Source organism: Dinoponera quadriceps, unplaced genomic scaffold (genome assembly GCF_001313825.1).
Source record: "Dinoponera quadriceps isolate SergipeBrazil2010 unplaced genomic scaffold, ASM131382v1 scaffold610, whole genome shotgun sequence".
In the NCBI taxonomy this organism is placed as follows: domain Eukaryota; kingdom Metazoa; phylum Arthropoda; class Insecta; order Hymenoptera; family Formicidae; genus Dinoponera; species Dinoponera quadriceps.
Window position 1 is genome coordinate 221,412 of NW_014554699.1, and position 21,555 is coordinate 242,966.

General features: G+C 42.9%; 2 protein-coding genes across 8 annotated transcripts in view; one reads left to right on the plus strand and one right to left on the minus strand.

Moving 5' to 3' along the window:
- The window catches only part of LOC106740874 (HIV Tat-specific factor 1 homolog), a 30,000-nt gene that overhangs the window by 1,534 nt on the left and 6,911 nt on the right, over positions 1-21,555 (plus strand). For all 6 annotated transcript variants that reach the window (XM_014612336.1, XM_014612332.1, XM_014612333.1 and 3 more), the window contains exons 3-4: positions 17-385; positions 20,932-21,098. In XM_014612336.1, coding sequence (XP_014467822.1) covers positions 17-385; positions 20,932-21,098 — 536 coding nt within the window. The remainder of the gene's footprint in view (positions 1-16; positions 386-20,931; positions 21,099-21,555) is intronic.
- LOC106740877 lies at positions 497-9,610 on the minus strand. 2 transcript variants are annotated; one of them, XM_014612339.1, is made up of 6 exons: positions 9,187-9,610; positions 2,907-3,182; positions 2,601-2,834; positions 2,291-2,498; positions 2,186-2,215; positions 497-1,626 (listed from the first exon to the last, which is right to left on the minus strand). In XM_014612339.1, the coding sequence occupies exons 1-6, from the start codon at positions 9,221-9,223 to the stop codon at positions 1,389-1,391; spliced, it is 1,023 nt and encodes a 340-aa protein (XP_014467825.1). In that variant the 5' UTR covers positions 9,224-9,610; the 3' UTR covers positions 497-1,388. The 2 variants fall into 2 exon arrangements, with proteins under 2 accessions (XP_014467825.1, XP_014467827.1); XM_014612341.1 differs by lacking the exon at positions 2,186-2,215 and having other exon boundaries at positions 9,187-9,607.

Sequence of the window (21,555 nt, forward strand, 5' to 3'; positions counted from 1 at the left end):
TCATGTTCTGTCACAGGTCGACGAGGATTTTATGGCCAGGTATCAAATGAGCTATGGTTTCTCAGACACTAGCATACCGCAGCCACCAAAACCAGAACCCCAAGCTCCAACGTCTGCACAGAAGGCCAAAGATGATAAGGAGCAGAGAAAAGCGGAAGCCAAACGAAAAGCTCAAGAACCCCCGAGTTGGTTTGAAGTTGACGAAGCACATAACACTGCTATTTATGTGTCTGGCCTACCTCTGGACATTACCATGGACGAGTTGACGCAGCTCTTTACCAAGTGTGGCCTCATAGCTAGGGATGAAAAGGGAAGAGACAAGATTAAGCTGTACAAGGATGCTGCCGGTGAGCCGAAGGGGGACGCTCTCTGCACCTACATTAAGGTAGGAACGCAAAAGTCTGTTTATCGATTTCTCGTAAGGTAATATCGTTGCTACAACCCATCCTCGATTTTTCTTGAATTTCCTTGACAATTTTAATCGCTTACCGCACGGTCTCCTGTATCAGTATTTTATTATACATCATTAAATACAGGGGATTATATATCAATAATCTTACGTTGATATATTTACAGACAAAGCGATGAAAAAGTGATATACGCGAAAACGGATCGCAAAAAGCGAGGATACGAGTTTTATCTTGCTTTTTGATCCGCTATCCCTAACTGCAATTCATTCGTATAAACTATGCGATATAATTAGCGTAAACGATTATCGCTAAATACGGCTTAATTAATTAGTGAGTAATGGCTGTTTTCATTTATCTTGATTAACGCGATTTGCCACGATTTGAAGCGGTGATACAAGCGCAACGAAGGTTTTAAATATTTTTCGTTAATAACCTGAATTATTCGCACGTTACATTTAATTAATGCACATTGTCACGTGGCGAGATTTAAGTGAAAATATTGCAGAGAGACAACAAGTAATGCTCTGTAGCGATACTACGATAAGTACAGAGAAAATATCCAGACAAATGTCAGTAATAGTATAGAATGCATCCTGCGATCTTGGCACAAATATTGCGACTGTTAATCTGTCAGCTTCATAGCCGATCACTATTCTATTAATTAAACAGTGTGTCTCTTGAAACTCTCGCGAATATTCAGGCGGAGGAACCTTGAGGGATTTATTATTTTGTAATTAACTTTGGTCGCATTAGTCCTTCTACGGGTCCAAAGTTCACTTGTACGATTGCAGCCGTAATTATGCTGTTACGGTAAAATAGCTCTGCCATGATTAGCTGTTCGATAACATTGTACGAATAAGATTTGACGTGTAATTCAATCTCGGCATTACAACGAAAGACTCGTTATGTAAGAATGCGATGGTAAAGTCAAGGCTGCAATCGTAACTACCTATCGATATATCGGTTCGAGTTTCTCCTTCACGGCTTAAACAGAACCTCCTCCCGCGCCAAGTCGTTTATTTTATTGTGGAATTGCGTAAAGTCCTGGTTTGTGTCAGCCAAATTCTGGGGATGATGGTTAGGTCCATCGCCCAAGAAAGCGCCGTATTCTCGCCCTCGAGGCAACACCTGAGCCACTTTCGGCACGGATGGCTGCAAGCGAGTCCTGTTATTGAGACGGTGCCGTGTGCGATCTCTGGGTTGTGCCATCCTGTGACTGTTAAAAAATAATTTATAGGGAAAAAATTGTAGGGAATTTATGATTAATTACTATATTATTAATCATAAAGCTGGGCATACACTGAGTGAATGAACAAGGAACGAACAGCGAATGCAAACTTTCGTTGTTACAATTTGGCAGGGTTGGGTAAATTAATTTTTTTTTTAACGAAGTTAAAAGTTGATCGCTATAAATTATCTGAGTTTATGTTACATGAATAAAATACTAATTCAGTTGAGGGCTAAGTTAAAACGAAATTAGTTTTATTAAAGTTAAAAGTTAAAAATAAAATCAAACGTTAGTTATGCTATATAAGAAATATTTTAACTTAACTAAAAAAGGTAAAAAAAGTTAATGCATAAAAAGTAACTAAGTTTATGTTAAAAGTTAATTCATTTAAACTTAAAAGTTATTAACGTTTTAATTTCTAACTTAATTTTTAACTGAATTAACAAATTATTATCCAATCCTGCAATTTGGAAAATGTGTTATAATTGCGCCATAACGGATCCGAAAAGAACATTTAGGGCCGATTTGCTCATAAACTATATCTCACCTTAAGATGCGTCGAATTTTCGATATTTTCCTGAAGATTCTCTCTTTTAATTATTTCTCGCATATTTAACGCTAAAATCTTTAACGAGCTTAACAAAATGAATACCTGGAAGAAGGTGGCCGCGAGCCCGGTTTCACACCGTGAGCCCATTGGTGGTTCTCCGCTTGGTCCATCCAGTTTCTTCTCCAATTCGCTCGACTCTTCTTCCTTCCGTCTAGCCTCCCCTGCTCCTCCGAGTACTTTTTGCCCTTCTTCCTGGGCTTTAATCTTTGATTTTGCGGCGCGAAAGGATCCGATTTTTTGCGTCTTCTGGCTGTCCGCGAGCAAAATGCAAAATCATTACGATTAATTACGAATATTGCAGAATATTAAAGTTGATTGTGAAAATCCCCGTCACATCGAGCGTACTCGTTACCTATGCGACCGGCAGACACTTCGCATATATAATGCTTTCGTTCGACGCAGCTTTTCGCGCTCCACTTGTACTTCAATGTCGGATCCATTATGATACAGTGCCACGCGAACTTCTCCGATTTCCCGGGCTCCAACTTGCCGAAACTCTGGAAAACCATCTTCTCACCAGTGACGCCCCATTCCCAGGCCTTTTGCTGCCAGTTGAAGATCCCGCCGATCCATCGCTCCAATTTCGCTGTCGAGTAAAGGAAGCAAAGTCACGCGACGTTGAAATTACGACGTGGACGTGGTCGATGGTGGTACTCACTGAACTGTTCTCCCATCAAATACCTCCTCAGCATCCTGTCCTTTCCATTTCTGTCCAAGATAGCCAGAGTGGCGTTTCTGTCCTTGCAATGGAAGTGCGCTTCCCTCCACGGTGCTGTGCCGGCGCTCAAGTAATAACAGAACCGTTTCAATCGAAAGAATCCTATAGGACACGCGAATCGTCTCACAGGCTCATTCTGTCGCACCGTCACCGACTGATTGTTCGTCGAGGAACTGACGCGGTGATCCGGCGGATTCAAGACAGCCGAGGATAAACCTGAGAAAAAGGAAAAAAATGGAATCAAGCAAAGTTTTTTCATCGGCCCATAGGGAGTACTCGCGATATCTGAGCGCTCTTCGGACATTTCCCGATATTTTCCAGCGAACAGACACGTCTCTCATTCTCTGAAACGGTCATTTCCAACAGTTCCCATTTGTTAAGAATCTCACGATCCGATAAAACTCGATCTTTCCGAGCGCATAATTCTCTCCTCGCTTAATTTATGCGCGCACTCTATACGCTCTATCTATCAGGATATTCGTTCCGAGTGAATACACTTTTATTTCGTGGCCTTGAGCGGAATTTAAACGTTATGTAATGCCGTCTGGTTCACGCGTGACTAGCTCCACTAACTCGTTGCATAGTCGAGATGCAATATCGAGCATTGAATTAACGAGCATTGTCTCGTAAAATGAGTTACCTAACTCCCCTCAATTTCGTATAGTAGCGACTTCGCGCAATGATATGTAACGGATCAAACTGATTTATCGTTCGGGTATAAACATATGATTCACGCGATCTCTTCTCGGTATTCACATTAATGTTTCGAACGTACATTTGAGTGATTCTGTCTCATACTTGACGACAGCACATTGTCAATACACAGTAAAGAAACATTTTGTATTTATGCTAAAATCGATTCTTGATTAAAATTTTAGTGTTAAATATTTAATCCATATGTTGATTTAACGTATTGTATTTGTATTATCTCAACATTTTTGTTGTGTCGACATTCAACACGTGTAAATGTTAAAATGACATTTTATGCTTCAATGTCGACTAATTTTGGGTTAGTTTTGGACGTAATATCTGTTACTTTTCGACATATTCACCTTGTGTTAAATTAACATGAAAATTTGAATGGACATGTTTGGGATATGTGAAATGTGTTGAATTTAACACGGAATTTTTTACCGTGTGATTTGTTTTGTAAATAGTAAAAATACTTTTTTTTTTCATTCATAATTTTTGCATAATCCGCCTATGCAGGATCGAATATCAATTGATTGAATCTTTTAAGGCGTGACAGGTCCTTCGAGCGAAATAGAGCGGTATAAGTGGAACAGCTTTTTATGATATACGATACTGATGCGCACAGACAATAGGTATTGCCACATCGAAACTCTGTGGAATTCAAGAAGCCGTCATCACGATGGCGGACAATTTTGAGATGTAAACGCGCGATGATTTTGGACAGATTCGAGAAAGTTCTACAATTTCGGGAAGATCAACAACTCGCGGCATCGCGGATTCTAGAGGAGATCCTAGCGAATTCTCGGCGCGACGCGTGCCAACGTCCACCGTGAATTATCTTTAAGCTATTGCAAAAGCACACGGACGAGGCGGCAACGTCGGCATTAATTGTTTGTCATACGTGGCCAGTTAATTGCTCGAGAAGTCGTCTTTGTCAATCAGTGCCTTCGAGCATAGACGAACTTGGTCGCGTCCCATCCCATTTACGGCGCCATAAATCCCATTTGCGTGCACTTGTGTGCGTGTACATGAGATACACGGCGGTATGACTATTAATAAATACGAGAGACTTAACCTTTCCGCCCGCAGGCCTTTAATATGGAAAACACATTCTTGTTCGCACGACAATTACGTGCGCGAGAGAGGAGAAGTGGCACTTTTATCCCACGTGTATCCAGTGCACGACAATTTTGTAGCGCGCGCAGGAGCAATTTTCCAGGTTAAATAAATCGAAATTATTGGGTAAACAGTATATTAACCCGTCACACCGTGCTTTCAATCGGGACAACATGATCGCTCTAATATTTCGATATCAGTTTTGACCCCGATGTGATAAATGACTCGGGGTTAGTGAATTGGAAAGCAACTGCAGTCGGCTTTTTTATTATCTTCGTGACGGACGCGCGAAAAGACACACGATAACGCGTGACGGTTGTGACGAAAAAGCGAGCGAGTCAAAAGTGTCGCTCGGAGGTCGCGGTACAGGACGATCATTGAAATCGCTCCTGTGAAACACCAACGACACGTGCCGTTTTATTCTAAATATAGTTTAAACACGTTACGTGGCGCCACTCCAAGCAGGCGCTCAATTACTTCTAGTAGTCTTAATTTTCAGCCGACATCTGTACGAGTGCGACTCGCGTACACAGGTCACAGATTTAAATGGGTCAGTATCACAGAGTCAATCGGCTATCTGGCTTTCGGCACACGCCGTAAAGCGCAGCGATTACACCTGAAGCAGCACTCGGCCATTTAAATGCGCGCTTGCGCACGTCGGAATTCAGCGGGAACTGGTTTCTACGAACAATAAAAACCGGCCGCAATACCACGCCTTTTAATTAAAGCGCGGCAGATTTTAGTTAGTCATCGACTACGAGAATAGTAGGACGCTGCTCGTGTAGGAGCGTTCGCAAGTAATTATAAACAATCGTGTGCGCGGAACGAACTCTTTAAGCGCGAAGAATTGAGGGGAAAAAAGAACGGTAAAGAAACAATCGTCGTGTTGAGAACCATCGTAGAATTCACGAAATGTCCTTGCCGGTATTCCCTGCGTTATTGCGTCCAGTTGTTCGCGAGTTTGCGGAGTATGCTAAAGTTTGTTGTAGAGCTTTGAGCATCGCGATATACGACTTGCTTTAAAATGCGAGGCGTAACAAACGAGATGGCCAGCGCGCATGTTGCATATTTCATTCCGGGAGAAAATTCAGGTTCCGGGAGGTCGTATCTAAATCTCTCTCTTTCTCTCTCTTCTTCCCTCTTTTTCTCTCTAATGTGGAAACTCATGCTAGTTTCCCGATTTTTAAGCGTCTTGGAAAATGGAAGACACAGTTTGACGATAAAATTAGATTTTCGGTGCTAAAGCGTCTCACGCGTTAAAAGAACGAAGTTTGAAGTACTTAAAAATTTGAACTTCACTCTTCGCAAACATTGTCTCTTCGCGATAAAGGCACAATAAATTTTTTTCGAGCTCACGCATATGTATCTTCTCTGTGTAATCGTTTAGTCGTATGTGTCGTCTTATCACAGGTGTACGAACCGTTGCCTGATACCGAAATAACTTTTGCGTTAAGACACTGAACGTCGCCGTCGCCGGCGACAGTTTATGCACGTTGCTATCTACAGAAAAAGTTAGATAGAAATTCCTTTCTTTTTTCAACGGTAAGTAAAATTTGCGAAATAGAAATAGAATACGCGTAAGTAGAACGCGGAGAAAACAAGTAGAAAAATGGAATATATCGACAGGCAACCATGGTTAATTATTAACGTGTATCATGTCAAATTTTTAAATGCCCGCCCGAATCGAAAATTTAACCCTATGTTAAACCTTAATTCAATTCTACAAAATAGTAGGAACTAAGATAGCAAAATAGGTTAAATTTCAATTCTAATAATACAACTCCTACTTCTTGACTCTGATGATGTCTTAAATTTCCGTTTTCGCTTTTTTAACGTCAAAATTGATGTTGATGTTAAAATTCAACCTGTAGAGTCAAAGATTCAAGAGGGAAGTTAAAAAATGCCGGTATCGTCAAGGTAGATTTTTATCGGTCTATAGGGTCGTCTAAATAGGCACAAACAATCCTTAAAAGTGTCAGAGTGGCATCAAAATTTCGATTCGGGTAATTTTTCCTATCTCAAGAGGGCAACTAGATGTATGTAAGGATATTAAAATTATAGGTATAGAAAAAGATATTAGTTATATGATATAAAATATTATATAACTCTTGTCCGTGTTATTTGCATGAATGTGCAAATTTTACTTCATATTTATGAGATTAACTAACGTCGCAAGGGCATAGTCCGTGAACCTTCATAATCGTTCAAGGCGGATTGAAGTCAACTAAAATTGCTTGTAGTTAAGTTACGAAGTTGATAATTCACTTCAGTGACGCCTATTATCGACAGCCTCGTTCGATCGCCGCGTTATAACCTTCCGGAGAAGGTCTCGTAAGTCATTCGATATTTTCGAGCTCGTCTAATCGGCCAATATCGGATAAGCAGCAGGGAGTCATATTTATATGATGTACGACTACCTACAACTTGCACTTTCATTCACACGGCATTTATGGCACAAGGCTACATTTTCGACTTGAGTGGACATGCTTCTCATCTTTCCGGAATTTATCGGTGCGAAAAAGCTGGTATTATCTGGATATTGATCGAGATTAACCTGTATTCTCTGTTATCGGCGATCGATCGATGCCATTTATTTATCTCGTTATCGAGGAAAGCTATTAATCCAGGCTGATTAAAGTTTCGTTGTTGTTTTTTTTATCGAATATAGTGACAGATTGCATTCGAGGGCGATACATTGTGACGCATAACCACTCATCTCATCGATTACATCATTTTCGTTACGAAAGAAAATTTTATTGAGCGATACTAAGCAGGCCTCTTGCAACATCGCAACTATGTTGCTGACTCCGATGCTGATTCCTTCGGTTGAAATCGATTCAGCGAATATTTCGCGATCATTGCGATCGAGAGGCTATTTTCGGCGAAAATCCGAGAACCGATTTGATGGTATCGTTTCGGCGGGTCTTGCCCGTCTAGATTCGATCTCGCGAAAATAGATTGTTAACGTTCAGTTCTGACCAGAGTCTGCACAGAAAAGCCGTATCCTCTTTGTTGGGCGAAGCGAAAGAGAGACGTGCGCTTCGATCGTTAATTTATTCGTGGTTTCCATCAGAAACTCGATAAAATATGCGCGTCCCGAAACTGTCTGCGCGCAACGTATCCATTTCAGCCGGAGAGCTGGTTAATCTCATATACAGATATTTCACGTGCGTCTGAATATAAAGTGCACCTTGCAGCTATACGCCTTTTAAGGTGCCCCGGGATTTTATTACATTTTATCAAACTTTTAAAGTAGGCCACGTCGCTCTTGTGACAGAAGCAGAAGCACTCGAATTGAAAAGGGGATCAAACTGAATTAAATTGATAATTGGCGAGCGCATACACACACACATACGCATATCCGAAACATTGCATAACAATCCTATTAAAGAAGTAACGTACGAAGTGTTGGCGTGAGTTCGAGAGACTCCGTGAATCAATTGCTCGTGCGATTTCGTTTACTAAGTACCTGATCTATTATATCGCCGTTCAACTTTGACACGTCAGAACCATGACCGTGATAGCATCGTATTGACGGTGCTTTTATCATCGCGATTCCCCAAGTTCTCATAGATAACCATTGTACGTTGTGTTATCGTAACTCTCGACTTATCTCGGAGCGGTTATTAGGTCACCAATTAGCGAAGCACGTAACCGTTAATTGGTACAAATAACCGTTCGACCGTGTTTCTCTCTCTCTCTCTCTCTGTATCGAAAGAAATCTCACGATTATGTGCACTCATTCGGCGTATTATTTCGAGTATTATCGAAATATGTCCGATTTAATGCCGCGTTTTTAATTGACATTGCCCTCTCGGTAATTCGCTCCACGTATATTTCGGCAATTGCATCGGGGTTACCGCGATGCGTTAACGGCATGAGGTTAAATATGGAGTTAATTATATAATAATACTGAATTACGTTATTGTGTTGGGAATACCTATTTGCGAGAGTATGGGAGGGGTACGCCGATCCCCCCGTTAAACGAACGTTTATTACCGTAATTGCGTTGTTTCGACGCGATCGGTTTCTGTTCGTGTATCCCGCCAGCACTCGGTGCGGTATTCGCAACTCTCTCATAGAACATATATCTCGACACTTTATCTCTCTATCTTTATCTGTGCCAGATCATCTCACACAGTACGGCGTTTCGCAATTTTTTTTTCTATCTTCAACGATACGCGTCTCAGGGATCGGCAACCGGGCGATCGACGACCCGCCGATTACTCATTTCCGTGAACTAATTGCATATCCTAGCGCGTCCGGCGCGTCCGCGTTCGTCCACTCACTTCCACAGTGCCGCACATTTCTCGCGGTTAACCCCCGCGGGCCACCCCCCTCCCCCCATTCGTATTAGCCTACGACCCGCTTTAGTTCACCTTTTGCACACGGGGAGAAACCGATTAATTACCTGCGATGCACAGAAACAGGAGGCAACACTTCCACATGACTATTCCGCGCGTTTTTACTCGCCCGAGTCGATACAGAGGCCGCAACACGCGTTCAGGATCGTCCTCATTCTCGTTCCTTGAACCTCGCCTCGCTCCCGAGGTTTCTCAACAACATCGGTGATCCCCGCCTCGCGAGGTCGCGTGACGGTGAAAGAAAATCAGCCGGTCCCCCCTTGCGACTTTTACACCCCTTATCTTCTTCGTTCTCTCTCTCTCTCTCTCTGTGTGTGTGTGTGTGTTCCAGCGAGATCTGTCGCGTTCGATCGATGAAGGCTGCTCGGGCGACCACGTTGTCGACTCAGAACGACGTGGAGAACGTTCTTCGACGGAGGTTCGCGGGCGACTGAAGCCGCCGCTTCCATTCCGCTCGGCGCGTACCTTCACGCTCCCGAGCTTTCGAGCGGAATTCTCTCTCTCGCGCCTCCCCTATCGCCAGATGCTACCTCGATCATTTTCTGGATCCGAGAAGTCGCGGATCCATCATAGAGAAAATCCGTCTGGCGTCCACTCCGCCTTTGCCAGCCGCGAATACAGCGTGGTTATTCGTGGGTGTAACTGCGCGGACTATCCGTGTTTGCGCGGTGTTTCCGCGTGCTTTACGAGCAGCCTTCTTGCGCGAATATTGTCAAAAAAAAAAAATCTCTTTTTTGCAGAGGATGACTGCAACGTGATGGTTTTATTTTCGCGTTGCGTTCGCGCGCGTCGCTCCGCGTGCTTTACGCCAAGGTTATTTTTTTTTATTGTCGCTACATTTTCGCCAAATGCGAAAATTTTTATTTGCACTTTTCATTTGAACCGATAGACAGAAAACATAGTCTTAAGTCAAGAATAGATATTCTCATATATAAATAAGAATATTATAATCTTCTTAGAAGTTTTTCTTAGTCTTGAATTGAGTTAAAGTAATATTTGCACCAATTCAAATTCAATGAAATCAAGACTAAAAATCTTCCAAGAAGATTGTTGAACAAACTCCACGCAGCTGTGTCGGCAGCTCGCAAAACTACGTGTCAACAAAACTGAAGGGTTCTCTAGAAATGCGCTCAAATGTCGTTACTACACAATCAACCGTAAACGAGCAATGGTTTCGCGAAAATGCCCATTTATCACGAATATTTTTGTTTATACATGAAAATATTTACTCTATTCTTGATTTAAGAGACTAATTTTTTTTTCTATGTACATAGTCTTATAGTGCGTTCAGAATTACTAACGTTATTTAGATTTCATGTGTCATACATTCTACATATTGGAACTATGCTTGTATCACTACCCCTGTCTTGAAATTTATACACCAAAGGAGCTTATTCCCGTTAATTGAGTGAAACAAAAATGCCACAATGGAGCGACACGATTTTCAGGCCCGCGGCGGGCATTCCCTTCCCGTGTCCGGCGCGAGTGTCACCTCTGATCTTTCGAGACTATTTCGAAATGATATAATTTATCGCTATACACGCGTGCAAAATACATGTACGCTTGCGGATGTTTAACGATTTCTATTCACGTTTTTGTATAATGCTTCACACGCTGCCGTAGGATTCAAGGATACACGAAATTAGCAGGCGTGGAGCGTGCGATAATTACGCGCCAACGGTACGGGAATTGTTGAACAAACTCCACGCAGCTGTGTCGGCAGCTCGCGAAACTGCGTGTCAACAAAACTGAAGGGTTCTCTAGAAATGCGCTCGAATGTTACTACTGCACAATCGATTGTAAACGAGCAATGGTTTCGCGAAAATGCCCATTTATCACGAATCGCCGAGAAATCGCCGCTCGCGTGATTGTTCGATATCGCGTTAACATTTTATTCGATATCCCGTCGTCGGTGAGTTAAAATTTGCCGTAACCGACGAACGACGACTGCGGTGTCGTAAAAGTGTGACGACCTCAAATCAGCCCGCGTACACCTACTTTTAAAATATCGTTACTCTAGCAGACGAGCGTTTTCGTTTAATGGCTGGCTGCCAATTGGATGCATTAACGTCTATCCGTCCAATAGTATTTTTCGGGAGTTAACGTCTAAATGGGGTTGATTAAAATGCAATAACGAGGGAAGCGGTCGGGAAGTGTCGGAAAATAATCCCGAGATAGTGCTCAGGCTAAAAGCGCGACTCGCCGCCGTGAGCCGTTTCTGCGGATCTCGTGCACGTCGCGAATAATTCTCGCTGCTTTATTACACGCGGAAATTTGGCAGTCGTTGTCCGACGGCAAGTGGCCGCGAGAGATAGGTTAAGAATTATATTAATATAAGAGAAAGCGACTCGCTTTCTCTCTCTCTCTCTCTCTCGGAAAGCTCGAAACACACTGCATGTATCAAAAATGCGATCCGCGTTTCGTGTTACTTAATATCTACGGCAAACGTGACACCATTTGTCTATTCGCGATAATTATTATGCACTTTACATGCACGGAGCACTATACTTGCAAGTCGCTATCGTGCTTGCATAATTTAGATATATCCACGTTTCTTTCTTTCTCTCTTTTTCTCTCTCTCCCTCTCTCCTTCTCTCCGCGACGGATAGCTATTTTTACATCTAACTTATTGTGCGAGTGTGTGTGCGACCGTATAAATAGCAACGGCACATTTTCCATTGTGCTAAGCGTTATAATGCGTTCAATAATTACGAGGCAATCGCATTTATTTGCAATTTATAAACGTAGATTTGCGCGTGAGTATCGCGTGATTTTCCAACAACGGAGTAAATCGAAGGGCTGGGCGCGCGAGCGGCGCAACTATGCGTCGGAATTAGAGGACGTTTTATGCGTTCTCGCGAGATCAAAGCGCGAATTTAATTTAGTTTTTTATTACACGAGTTGCATTTTCGTGGGTGACGACGGCAGACGAGGGATAATGTCCAAGCTACCATGACGGCAATTCATTTGCGCATTCCTGATGCTTTGAAAGGTACAACCGGGAATGCTGCAATTCACGGAATTGCAATTTGGGATGGGTTGATGACTGCGTGCCTGAAATCACGAAGCGATTGACAGATTCAAGTAATTCTAGATATTGCGTCAGGCATTATGGGGATTGATACAGCGCGGCGGTCATGTTTATGACGGGGAAGTCGTCGTCACCATACGTACACGACGTATGATTACGTCAGTATGATATTCCGGGCTTGCGTCAAGTCACCCATTGCAAAACGCTGGCTCACTTTTTCACGCTCGAATAGTTTCATCGGCGCGTAAATTTCTGAATTTGCCGCGCCTCTTGCGCGCGCACACATTCCAGAATAGATCTTTCGACACTTTCGATCGCAAATTATGCACAGCTTGTGTTTAATTTCTTTCTTTCCCTCGCGATCTGACATTTTTGTCCCCGTGATATCGCGTAGTTCGGTCGCATGTATCGCGCCAGTGACACGAGAGCTGCGTTGTACCATTTGCCAGAGTGCGATCGAGACGAGAGAGCACGACCGCCTCGAGACTGTCCTGACTCGATTTATAAGCGTGCGTTCTTCTTCCGTTGCGTTCGCCGCGAAAGGAAGCGATCGGCGCTTTCGAACGATCAGGAAGGTCAGGTGCGTCGTATGCATCGTTAAAACCGCGAGGGTGGGACATCCGGTGAGCCGCGGGAGGAAAACGAGCACAGGGAGGAGCTTCCCGGTTATTATATGTAGTTACTTTGATTTAATTAAAATTGCACACTTTTCATCGATAAATAAATCTTGATCTGTCCGGTAACAAAGGCACCGAACTGATTTACACATCTGATGCAATCGATCAATTGCACGGAGAAATATAATTTGCTAGCACGAATTTTATGCTAATTCGCAAAGTCTGTCAGTTAGTATATGAACAGTAAAATGATTTGTTAAGAATACTAATTGCCATTCATTGAATTATTTTTCTGAAGCCACAAATTATTTTGCTGTAAAAACAAATTAGCAAATGTAGGAAGACGCTATATTTTGTTGTAACAGCAAATTAAGCATGTCCTGAGGACAAATTCACTCAGCAGAATATTTTCTATCCTGGCAACAAAACTGTTTCTGCTCCAGTTGCGAATAATTCGTTAATTTGATTACGTTGGTTAAGTTACATCGCTGTCGCAACGAATGTGCAAGTAGCAACGATGGTTTCGTTGCAACGGCAAAATTATTTTTCTCCGTGTGAATATGCGTCGTTTTAACCGAAAGAAGAATTAAAGAATTATGGTATATATTAGGTTATGAGGATTAATTTAACTTAATGCGCTGTTTTGTTCGATGACTTGCCATCTCTCCTATAGTAGCTGTATAATATCGTGCTCATAAAAATTTCTAGCGAAGAACTGATCAAAAAACGGGACGAACTTTTATATCGAATAAGGTTCCTGCACTCAGCATCCTCGGTCGTGTGCGGTCACCGCGAGGAGTCAGGGAAAGGCCAGACCGGTAGATGATGCCTTCTCGCCGGCGCGACGCTCATATCCATTCATAAGTCGTTGTTGCGGTCTCTCTTTTTTATTCCTCACGCGCGCAAATTTCGCCGGCGCGAGTCCGCAATTTGCGGGCTCGTAATTTCCACCGACGACGACGCTCGTCATTAGTTAAATACACCGAAGCGTTAACAGTTCCTAATCGCGCCACACCGGTGTGGAGATGCTCATTCGCGTCTGCGTGTCCGCAAAAACAACGATAAGCGAGGATTTTTACGAGCGCTCCCGTGCACTCCAGACCTTATGGAATTCCGAAAACCGGTTTCGCAAAATGCGCCGCGCGTATATGCGCTCGCCGTGATGTGTCGTCTCCTTAGGAAAGGAAACGACATCGCGTCTAATACTGGGAGAGTTTCATCGCGACGGCACACACTGTGCGGTTTCGATTGGAAGCTATTAAACGATGCGGGCGTGTATCGCCCGATGCGAGGGTCATCACGGGAGAGATAGCGGTTCGACGAAGCGACCAGCGGAAGCTGCAAAGACGAATCGAGATTTGCCGACGTAATATTATTTTCGATAGGATCGAACGAATCGTCGTCGTTTTCGCGAGATCGATGACAATTTTAATAGCACTCGCTCAGCCGAAATTAGCCAACTGTCTTCTTCGTCGACTCGCGACACGCTCCGCGGATACGTGCAGATACTCGAAACATATTACACGGAAAAATATTAGCAAGAATATATTATTTTATATGAAGATTAAACTTGCTTACATATGAGGAAATTTTATATAGTTTCACGAAACATCATATTCTTGTTATTTAAGAATAATTTTCCTAAATTGAGAGGGAAAAATATCGAATAGAAAGAACGGTATTTTTAACCCAGCAATTTCTAAGACGTTAATCACAAAGTGGGATACGATCGTACATCATAACTTTTTCAATTCCGTCAGCCATCGAGATTTAAGCTTTATATTTTTACTGTGTCAGAATAATTGAAATTAATCAGAATTTTGCAATTTTACTTATTAAAAAAATTATAATTTTGTAATTATTATATGAGCAAAACATCACAATTCTTAGACTTACACACTTGAATTTCCAAACTTGTCAATTTTCCTCTTTTCAAATAAAAGTTTACTAGTGATAATTTCAAAAATTATAATAATTAAGTGAATGATCACAATACATATAAATTTATATAAATATTGAAATTTTGAATTTACGAATAGATCAATATAAACTAATAATAAAGCAAAAGAAGTAAAACAATAGACTATTTAAAAATAATTCTATAAAATACTTTGCGAAAAACATCAATAAATTTTTTAATTTCGATGGTTTCTGCAAATGTGTTTTTGCATACTTTGCAAGTTAAATCAGTTTTCATATTTTTTTTACGAATACACAAATAACATATTTTTTTTTTTTAATGAAACATCCTCTATGATATGTTTTTGTCTCGAAGTTTCAGGTCAGTCACACGACGGTTGCAACAGTTTTTTTTTTTACATACTTCGGACACATAAAAGGTACGACGAAGTGAATCTATGATTCACGAACATGCGCAGTAGATGGTCAGACAGCTGTCAAAATATGATATGTCAAAATTATATAGGCACATGTAATTTTGACAGCTGTCTGATCATCTACTGCGCATTTTCGTGAATTATAGATTCGTTTCGTCGTATCTTTGCATGTTTCGAAGCATGTAAAAAAATATTGTTGCAACCGTCCTGTGACCAACTGTACAATCGGTCACAGGATGGTTGCAACAGTTTTCTCCTCATATTCTTCACACACAAAAAATATGACGGAGCGAACCTGTGATTCACGAACATGCACAATTTATACATAAACGAGTTTCATTTTCATGTAAGATTATATATACATTCTTGCTTATATATTGCTTATATATGAGAATATGAGTTTTGAATTGATAGAAATTTCTCTCCCATGTCGATACAGCGAAAACTTGCAGCCGATTTTCCAAGCACGCCTACGTGATTAGGGCTCTAATTTATTTCGAGACACACATTCTGCAGCTTCCCCCGGCGTTTATCCGCGAAGTAAAGTGGATCTCGAAATACACTACTCAAGAGAAATCAGAGCTGGCCGGTTCAACTCGAGATATCAGGCTGCTCGCGGGCTGCACGCCGCGACACGTGTCGTCTAATAAATCTGGGGATTACTTTTTAATTAGACTTGTTATCACCAATTCGAACGAGCGCGTTATCGATCTCGTGCGTTTCACCATCGACGTCCATCGTCAACGTCTGCACGGATCCGGATGTTTCCCCGGCGAAAGTTCTCCGCTGTAGCGATTTCGCCGGGCGAACTAGGCAGCTGAGGAGGGAAAAGATTCGGTTTCCCGCGATGATGACGGGCCGCGCGCGGGAGTGTAACTGTAAATCGGCCACAAAGTTTGCATGTGCGATCGTTGAGCGCTCAATTGGCTGACTCATCCGTGGAATTTCGCGCGATGCAAATTAGTGGGACAACCGCGATCTTAAATGTCAATAGGCGTAGGCGTAGCGCCGACCGTGCAATCATTCAGACGATAATGCAGCCTGTCCCTTCGGGCATCGAATGGACGTTGCGTGCGATATAGACGTTCACGTCGGTCTGTCCTCGAATCAACACGATCTCAACGCTCACCCTGTAACGCCTAACCTTATCATTTAATCGCCAATATGCATGCGTGTGTATGTGTGTTTTCGCTTTCTTAAGAAACGATGGCATAAATTAAGAAGCGAGAGACATTATGCGCGCGCGCGATCTCGCTCACTTGACAGATTTTTGCACTTGTACTTGAGACGTGGTTTGAAATGATCCTCGATTATCGTCATCGGTGACTTCTTCTCCCATCGTCAACGGTCATCCCTGAGCACGAATCTCAAGCATTCTTCCGGGCGCATACCTTAGCTTTGCACTTCAATTTGTCTCGTCGATCACGGAACTCGAGCCGACTGGCATTCGAAATATGACCGTGAAATAGTGCCGTCAGGTTACAATACGGGAGTTGAAAGGAACCACGCCTCGCTTCCTTGTGCAATTAAATCAGGCTGAAAAATATCCTCCTCTCTTTCTCTCTTTCGCAGGAAGGTATTCTTCCTCGGAGTTTGTGCCTTCAAGAGTCATTTCAATGAATTTTCTTGTTGCACACGCGCGGTATTTAATGCATCCTGCGGAGAAATTTGGCCGGACGCCAGTGCGCTAATGATAATAGACGTCGTCTAACTATAGTTGCTTAGAGGAACGTCAGTATTCATTTCGGAGCGCGTTAGATGTGCGACATCGCACAATAATGATGATCCATGGCGCCTCGAGATCGTGTCGTCCGTTATTAATCAATGGTAAAAGCGGACCGATGTACACACTTCCGACGCCGTTTTTCACGTGTCGTTTTCGCTTACACTTAACATCCCGCAATGCGATAAGTTTGTTGGAACAGCTTGGCGGCTGCCTCGTTTAAATCGTTTCGTCAAATTCTCGGCGGTCGCGCCGGATCGCGCGTTAGTCATTGAGGAAATCATACCGCGATGTGTACATTCAGAGAAGCTAATCTTATCAGGAGGCACCTTCGCGTCCAATGGTCACGCAATTCTGTAATTTATGCATTCTCAGCGCGCAGTTGCAAGTGTACGCGAACTGAGATAGTTAACTAGACGCGTAAATCGAAAATCTCATGAAGCACGACAGGCGAGTCGCAAAATTTTCACTGCGGTTTGTTTCTAACCGTCTGCCTATCCGAATTGAAATTTTAAATCTTGCATTAAGTCTTCGAGGGGAAAAAAATGGAAATGTGTTTTGCTTGAAGGAAACAGAATTTCTGATTCTGATGGCCCAAATTCTCGTAACCAGAAATTCTATTTCCTTCAACCAAAACGCGTTTGGTTCGTTCGCTGTCTGTTCAATTCAACCAAACATTTTTTCGCGTGGGACTGAAATTTCGATTTGGACGTCGACGTAATCGGAACACGTACACGACGAATTCGGACGATTTTTGTCTTTTTTTTCTCATGCCTCGTTCGAGAAGGACAAGGAAATAGTCCCGCAGACGTGACTGCGCCACTGATGATCGTAATGTGTTACGTGTACACCGACTGAGGAACGCGCATAATTTAACATGAACTGGATACGGAGGGTATAGTAATTGCAGTGATCTAACACAGGCTGTTGCGAGATGACCGCGGGAGCTGCCGAGTCTGGGTGGTCGGGACCTGACAATAAGTCGAGTCCTGTTTCTCATTGGTCGTCGTTACGGCCGGCATGAAAGACTGGTATCATTCCCATAAAACCACTCAGCATTTTAATCACCGCTGGGCGTTCACGCGCGAACAACGATAGTCTATGTTTCCACGCATCGTAGCCACATAGATTATCAGTTTACATGTTATCTAGTCAACGCACGGTGCGGTTATATTTCCCCACCTTAATCTTGTAAGGCGAAATAAAGTTTAAATCAAACGTTTCCACGAAGCTAATCTCTCGGCGGAGGGAAATAATTAGCAATCGCCCCGACGACCACTTCCTCGACATCCCGTGTACACACACTGGACGCTTTATCGTGTAATGAAAAACCTAACGCGGAGCAGTTGGGCGGAAAAACTGCGTTTTATGCGAAGCTTATAGGTATATATGTGCGTGTGCGATAAAAGAGAAAAGGAATCAAGGAAAGAGATTCTATCCGAGTCTGCTTCGAGAGTCCCGTGGAGATGACTGTGTCAGCGATCGTCGCTTTCCGTTCGCCCGCAGAAGTTAAGGGTTAAACGAAAGCGAGACGGGTTAGAAGAAAAAGAGTGAGGCCTTGAGGCTGTCTGGCGCGTGGGTGTCGCAGAATGATGCATCGAACAGCGAGGCCCTTTTATGTCTGCAGGTCCTTAAGGTGCGTGTACACGGCTCTTGTTTGCCATACAAACACGTATCCTTAAGTACAGGGCTCTCTCGTGTGCTGATCGATAAAGAGTGACGCGAGGATCCTTTAAATGGCTGTCTCCGCGGAGATCGTGAGGTCTATGGGAGATCGTCTACGGGAGTTGTCATCGACTCTTGGACCGTGGGATGCGGCGATTTCGCGCGATGTTCAGTCGGATCCGAACATTAGTTTCGCTTCCAACCATTCACTAGGATGGCAGAGCCGGGAAGGAGGCGATGGATCGCCTCGGACCTAGGAATTTTGCTTAAGTGGGTCGACGCGGTAAATCATTGCGAACGCTTCTAAAGACTTCCCGGAATACTCCCCGCGCGGTTTCTCGATCCTCGAGATATCGGACGAGTCATTTTTTAGGTCATCGTTACAAGGGAGACTTGTCTCGGGGATCGTTACGTCATCCATGTCGGGATCGCTCCATATGGTTATTTAGACACTCGTGATTCCGGTCACGTGTTGCACCGTCGCGGTATTGTCATCACGGTGGATGCATGCGAATCAAGGACCAGACATTTGAGAGAGAGAGAGAGAGTGTCGTCGCGAGAAATACGTACTAATTGCGAAATTTAGCCCGTCGGAGATATTTCGAGATGTATCGATATGCTTCCCTCGGTTAAAATGTCATTTTGTTCGAAAAATGATCTCCCGTATGATTCTCAATTAATCTATATTGCCTGTCCAACCATCGGCTAATATTTAATCTCGTGCCTCTTTCTCTCTCTCTCTCTTTCTCCGGCTTTGAAGAACGTTAGAATTGACAAACATCGCTGCTTATTTCTTGTCCTATTTCCAGTATCCGTCCGCGAACGGCGTGAAGTCACGGTTAAAATTGCCCTAAGCGGCTCGTGTTTTACGGGGTTTCGTAAATAAGCCTGACACCGTTACACCACCGAGACGGCTTCTCTATTTCCGATACATATATTGCACGCTTTCTGTCGCATCGCACGAGTCTGGAACGAGCGATGACGTAACAGTTGAAAATAATAATCCCGAAATTCGCGAATGCGCCGGCTCTGCTTTCATCTTCGGCCTTTATCTTTATCGAGCCGATAAGTTATTATGGTTTTACAGCTTCTTTCTCTACGAAAGAGAAGCTCTACGAAATGCCTTTGAAGTAGTCACGAGTGTTCGAAGAACTCTTAATATCATAACCGCCTCTTTAAATTGGCTTAAAAGTTCCGGACTTCCGGTTTTTTATTCATCTATCACGTGTGTGTGTTGTATTAGTCCTTAACATCATAATAGTTTTTTATTAAAATCTTAAATGTGGTTTAGAAGAGATTAAAAATAGAATTTAAAAATAGTATATTAACCTCAAGGAATATGTTTAAATAGTATCATTATTTTCAGTTCTCAAATAGAACAAAAGCTGTATAAAAGTCAAGATGATGTCAAAATGACGTTGAAATGATATCACTTGTTGTTGTGATAATGCGATAAAATTTAATTGGTATGACCAAATTATTTTGCTGTCTATATATTCAGCGAATAGCAATAAATATTCTTAACAAATTTTTTGCCGTCCCTGTGGTAACTAACAATTTGCTATGCCGGCAAAATATTTTTCTCCATATAATGTAAATTTTAACGAATTCTTAAAAAAATTCATTTTATGCTACTACTACTAATATTTGTTTCTTTACTCGTAAGTCACATGATCGAGAAACATGAATAACGTTGAGCGGCGTTTGACAGAACGCGGCAGGTTCGCCCGAAAGACCGGATTGCGTAATGAAAGGACCGATCCGCTTGGTTAAATGGCTATTAAATGAACAGTACGCCCATGCCATAAATCCAGGGCTAAAACCTTTTGCGTGTAAGCCGTAGTTCTTTTTTCTTTCGATGATTGTCATGGGCGTGACCGGTTAATGAAACGTACTTATATTGCTCGCGAATTTTTACGCGGTTCACGGTCTCATCACCCACACACGGCTGGGCGCAACAATGGCACTCCATTACTTTGGCACAATAAATGGGAACTGCAGCCTATTAAGCGCGGCTTTTTTGCGCGCTGCGTTAATTACATTCGGTACAAGACGTGTCAGAAATTGTTCCGACGCGTCGTCTCCCCGAGTCGAAGTTTTAGTCCTACTTTAAATCTAATTTAGCTCTACATTAAGTGTTCAAAGGTTTCCTATTGTGCTTTTTCAGCATTATAAATGGGGAAGTTGTTGTCGTTTTCTCCACTTAAAGATTTAATGTAGAACTAAAATTTAGACTCTGGAAGACTAAATTTTCTTTGTAGCATTAACAGAGCACTTATTGTACTTCTTTAATGCTACAGGTGGGAACTTATTCCCATTTTCTCCACTTGAAGACTTAATATAGAATTAAAAATGTCGACTTCAGTCTCCGATAAAGACCATGGCGAGTCTATTATCGATTTTTTAATTTAATGTTCCAGGTCGAATCGGTGGATCTGGCGCTGAAGATTCTGGACGGCTCGCAAATTCGCGGGAAAACGTTGTCGGTTCAGAGAGCGAAGTTTCAGATGAAAGGCGAATACGACCCCGGATTGAAGCCGAAACGGAAAAAAAAGGACAAGGAGCGGCAAAAGAAGATGCAAGAAAAGTGAGTCTCTCTCTCTCTCTTTCTCTCGCTAAATTTTACAACGCTAGGATTACGAATTCAAACGCTGATTAACATTTAAACAGCCGCGTCCGAGTGAACGTTCATCGCCGAAAGTGTTCTTCGCGACACGCCGACTCGAGGTGCGGCGTCGTTTCCTCTCACGACTCCTCGGTATAAATCGGGCTCGGCGAGCCCGCGTTGCAAAATCGAGACGGTCGCGTTTCTCCTCGGTTTCTCCGGTCCATTCATCTCTTTTCCGCTCGCGTCTTCGCGCGAGGCCGCGTACCCTCGAGGAATCAAGATACGTTTCATCCATGCTTTGCGTCTGCCGCGCGCGTATGCATCTTATTAAGGTTTCTACGCACCGCGATGTCGCGAGCTCGGCCTCTTATAAAATGGCATCGAGATCCGACACGTCCGAATGCGTGGGCCTCCTACGACGCGCGCTCCCATCCGC

Excerpts from the sequence above, each read along its gene's own strand:
- LOC106740877 (XM_014612339.1), bottom strand. The coding sequence starts at position 9,223 with ATGTGGAAGTGTTGCCTCCTGTTTCTGTGCATCGCAG. Across the intron at positions 2,835-2,906 it reads TTTGATGGGAGAACAGTTCA|CGAAATTGGAGCGATGGATC; the intron begins GTGAGTACCACC and ends TTTACTCGACAG. Across the intron at positions 1,627-2,185 it reads AAAATTCGACGCATCTTAAG|TCACAGGATGGCACAACCCA; the intron begins GTGAGATATAGT and ends ATTTTTTAACAG.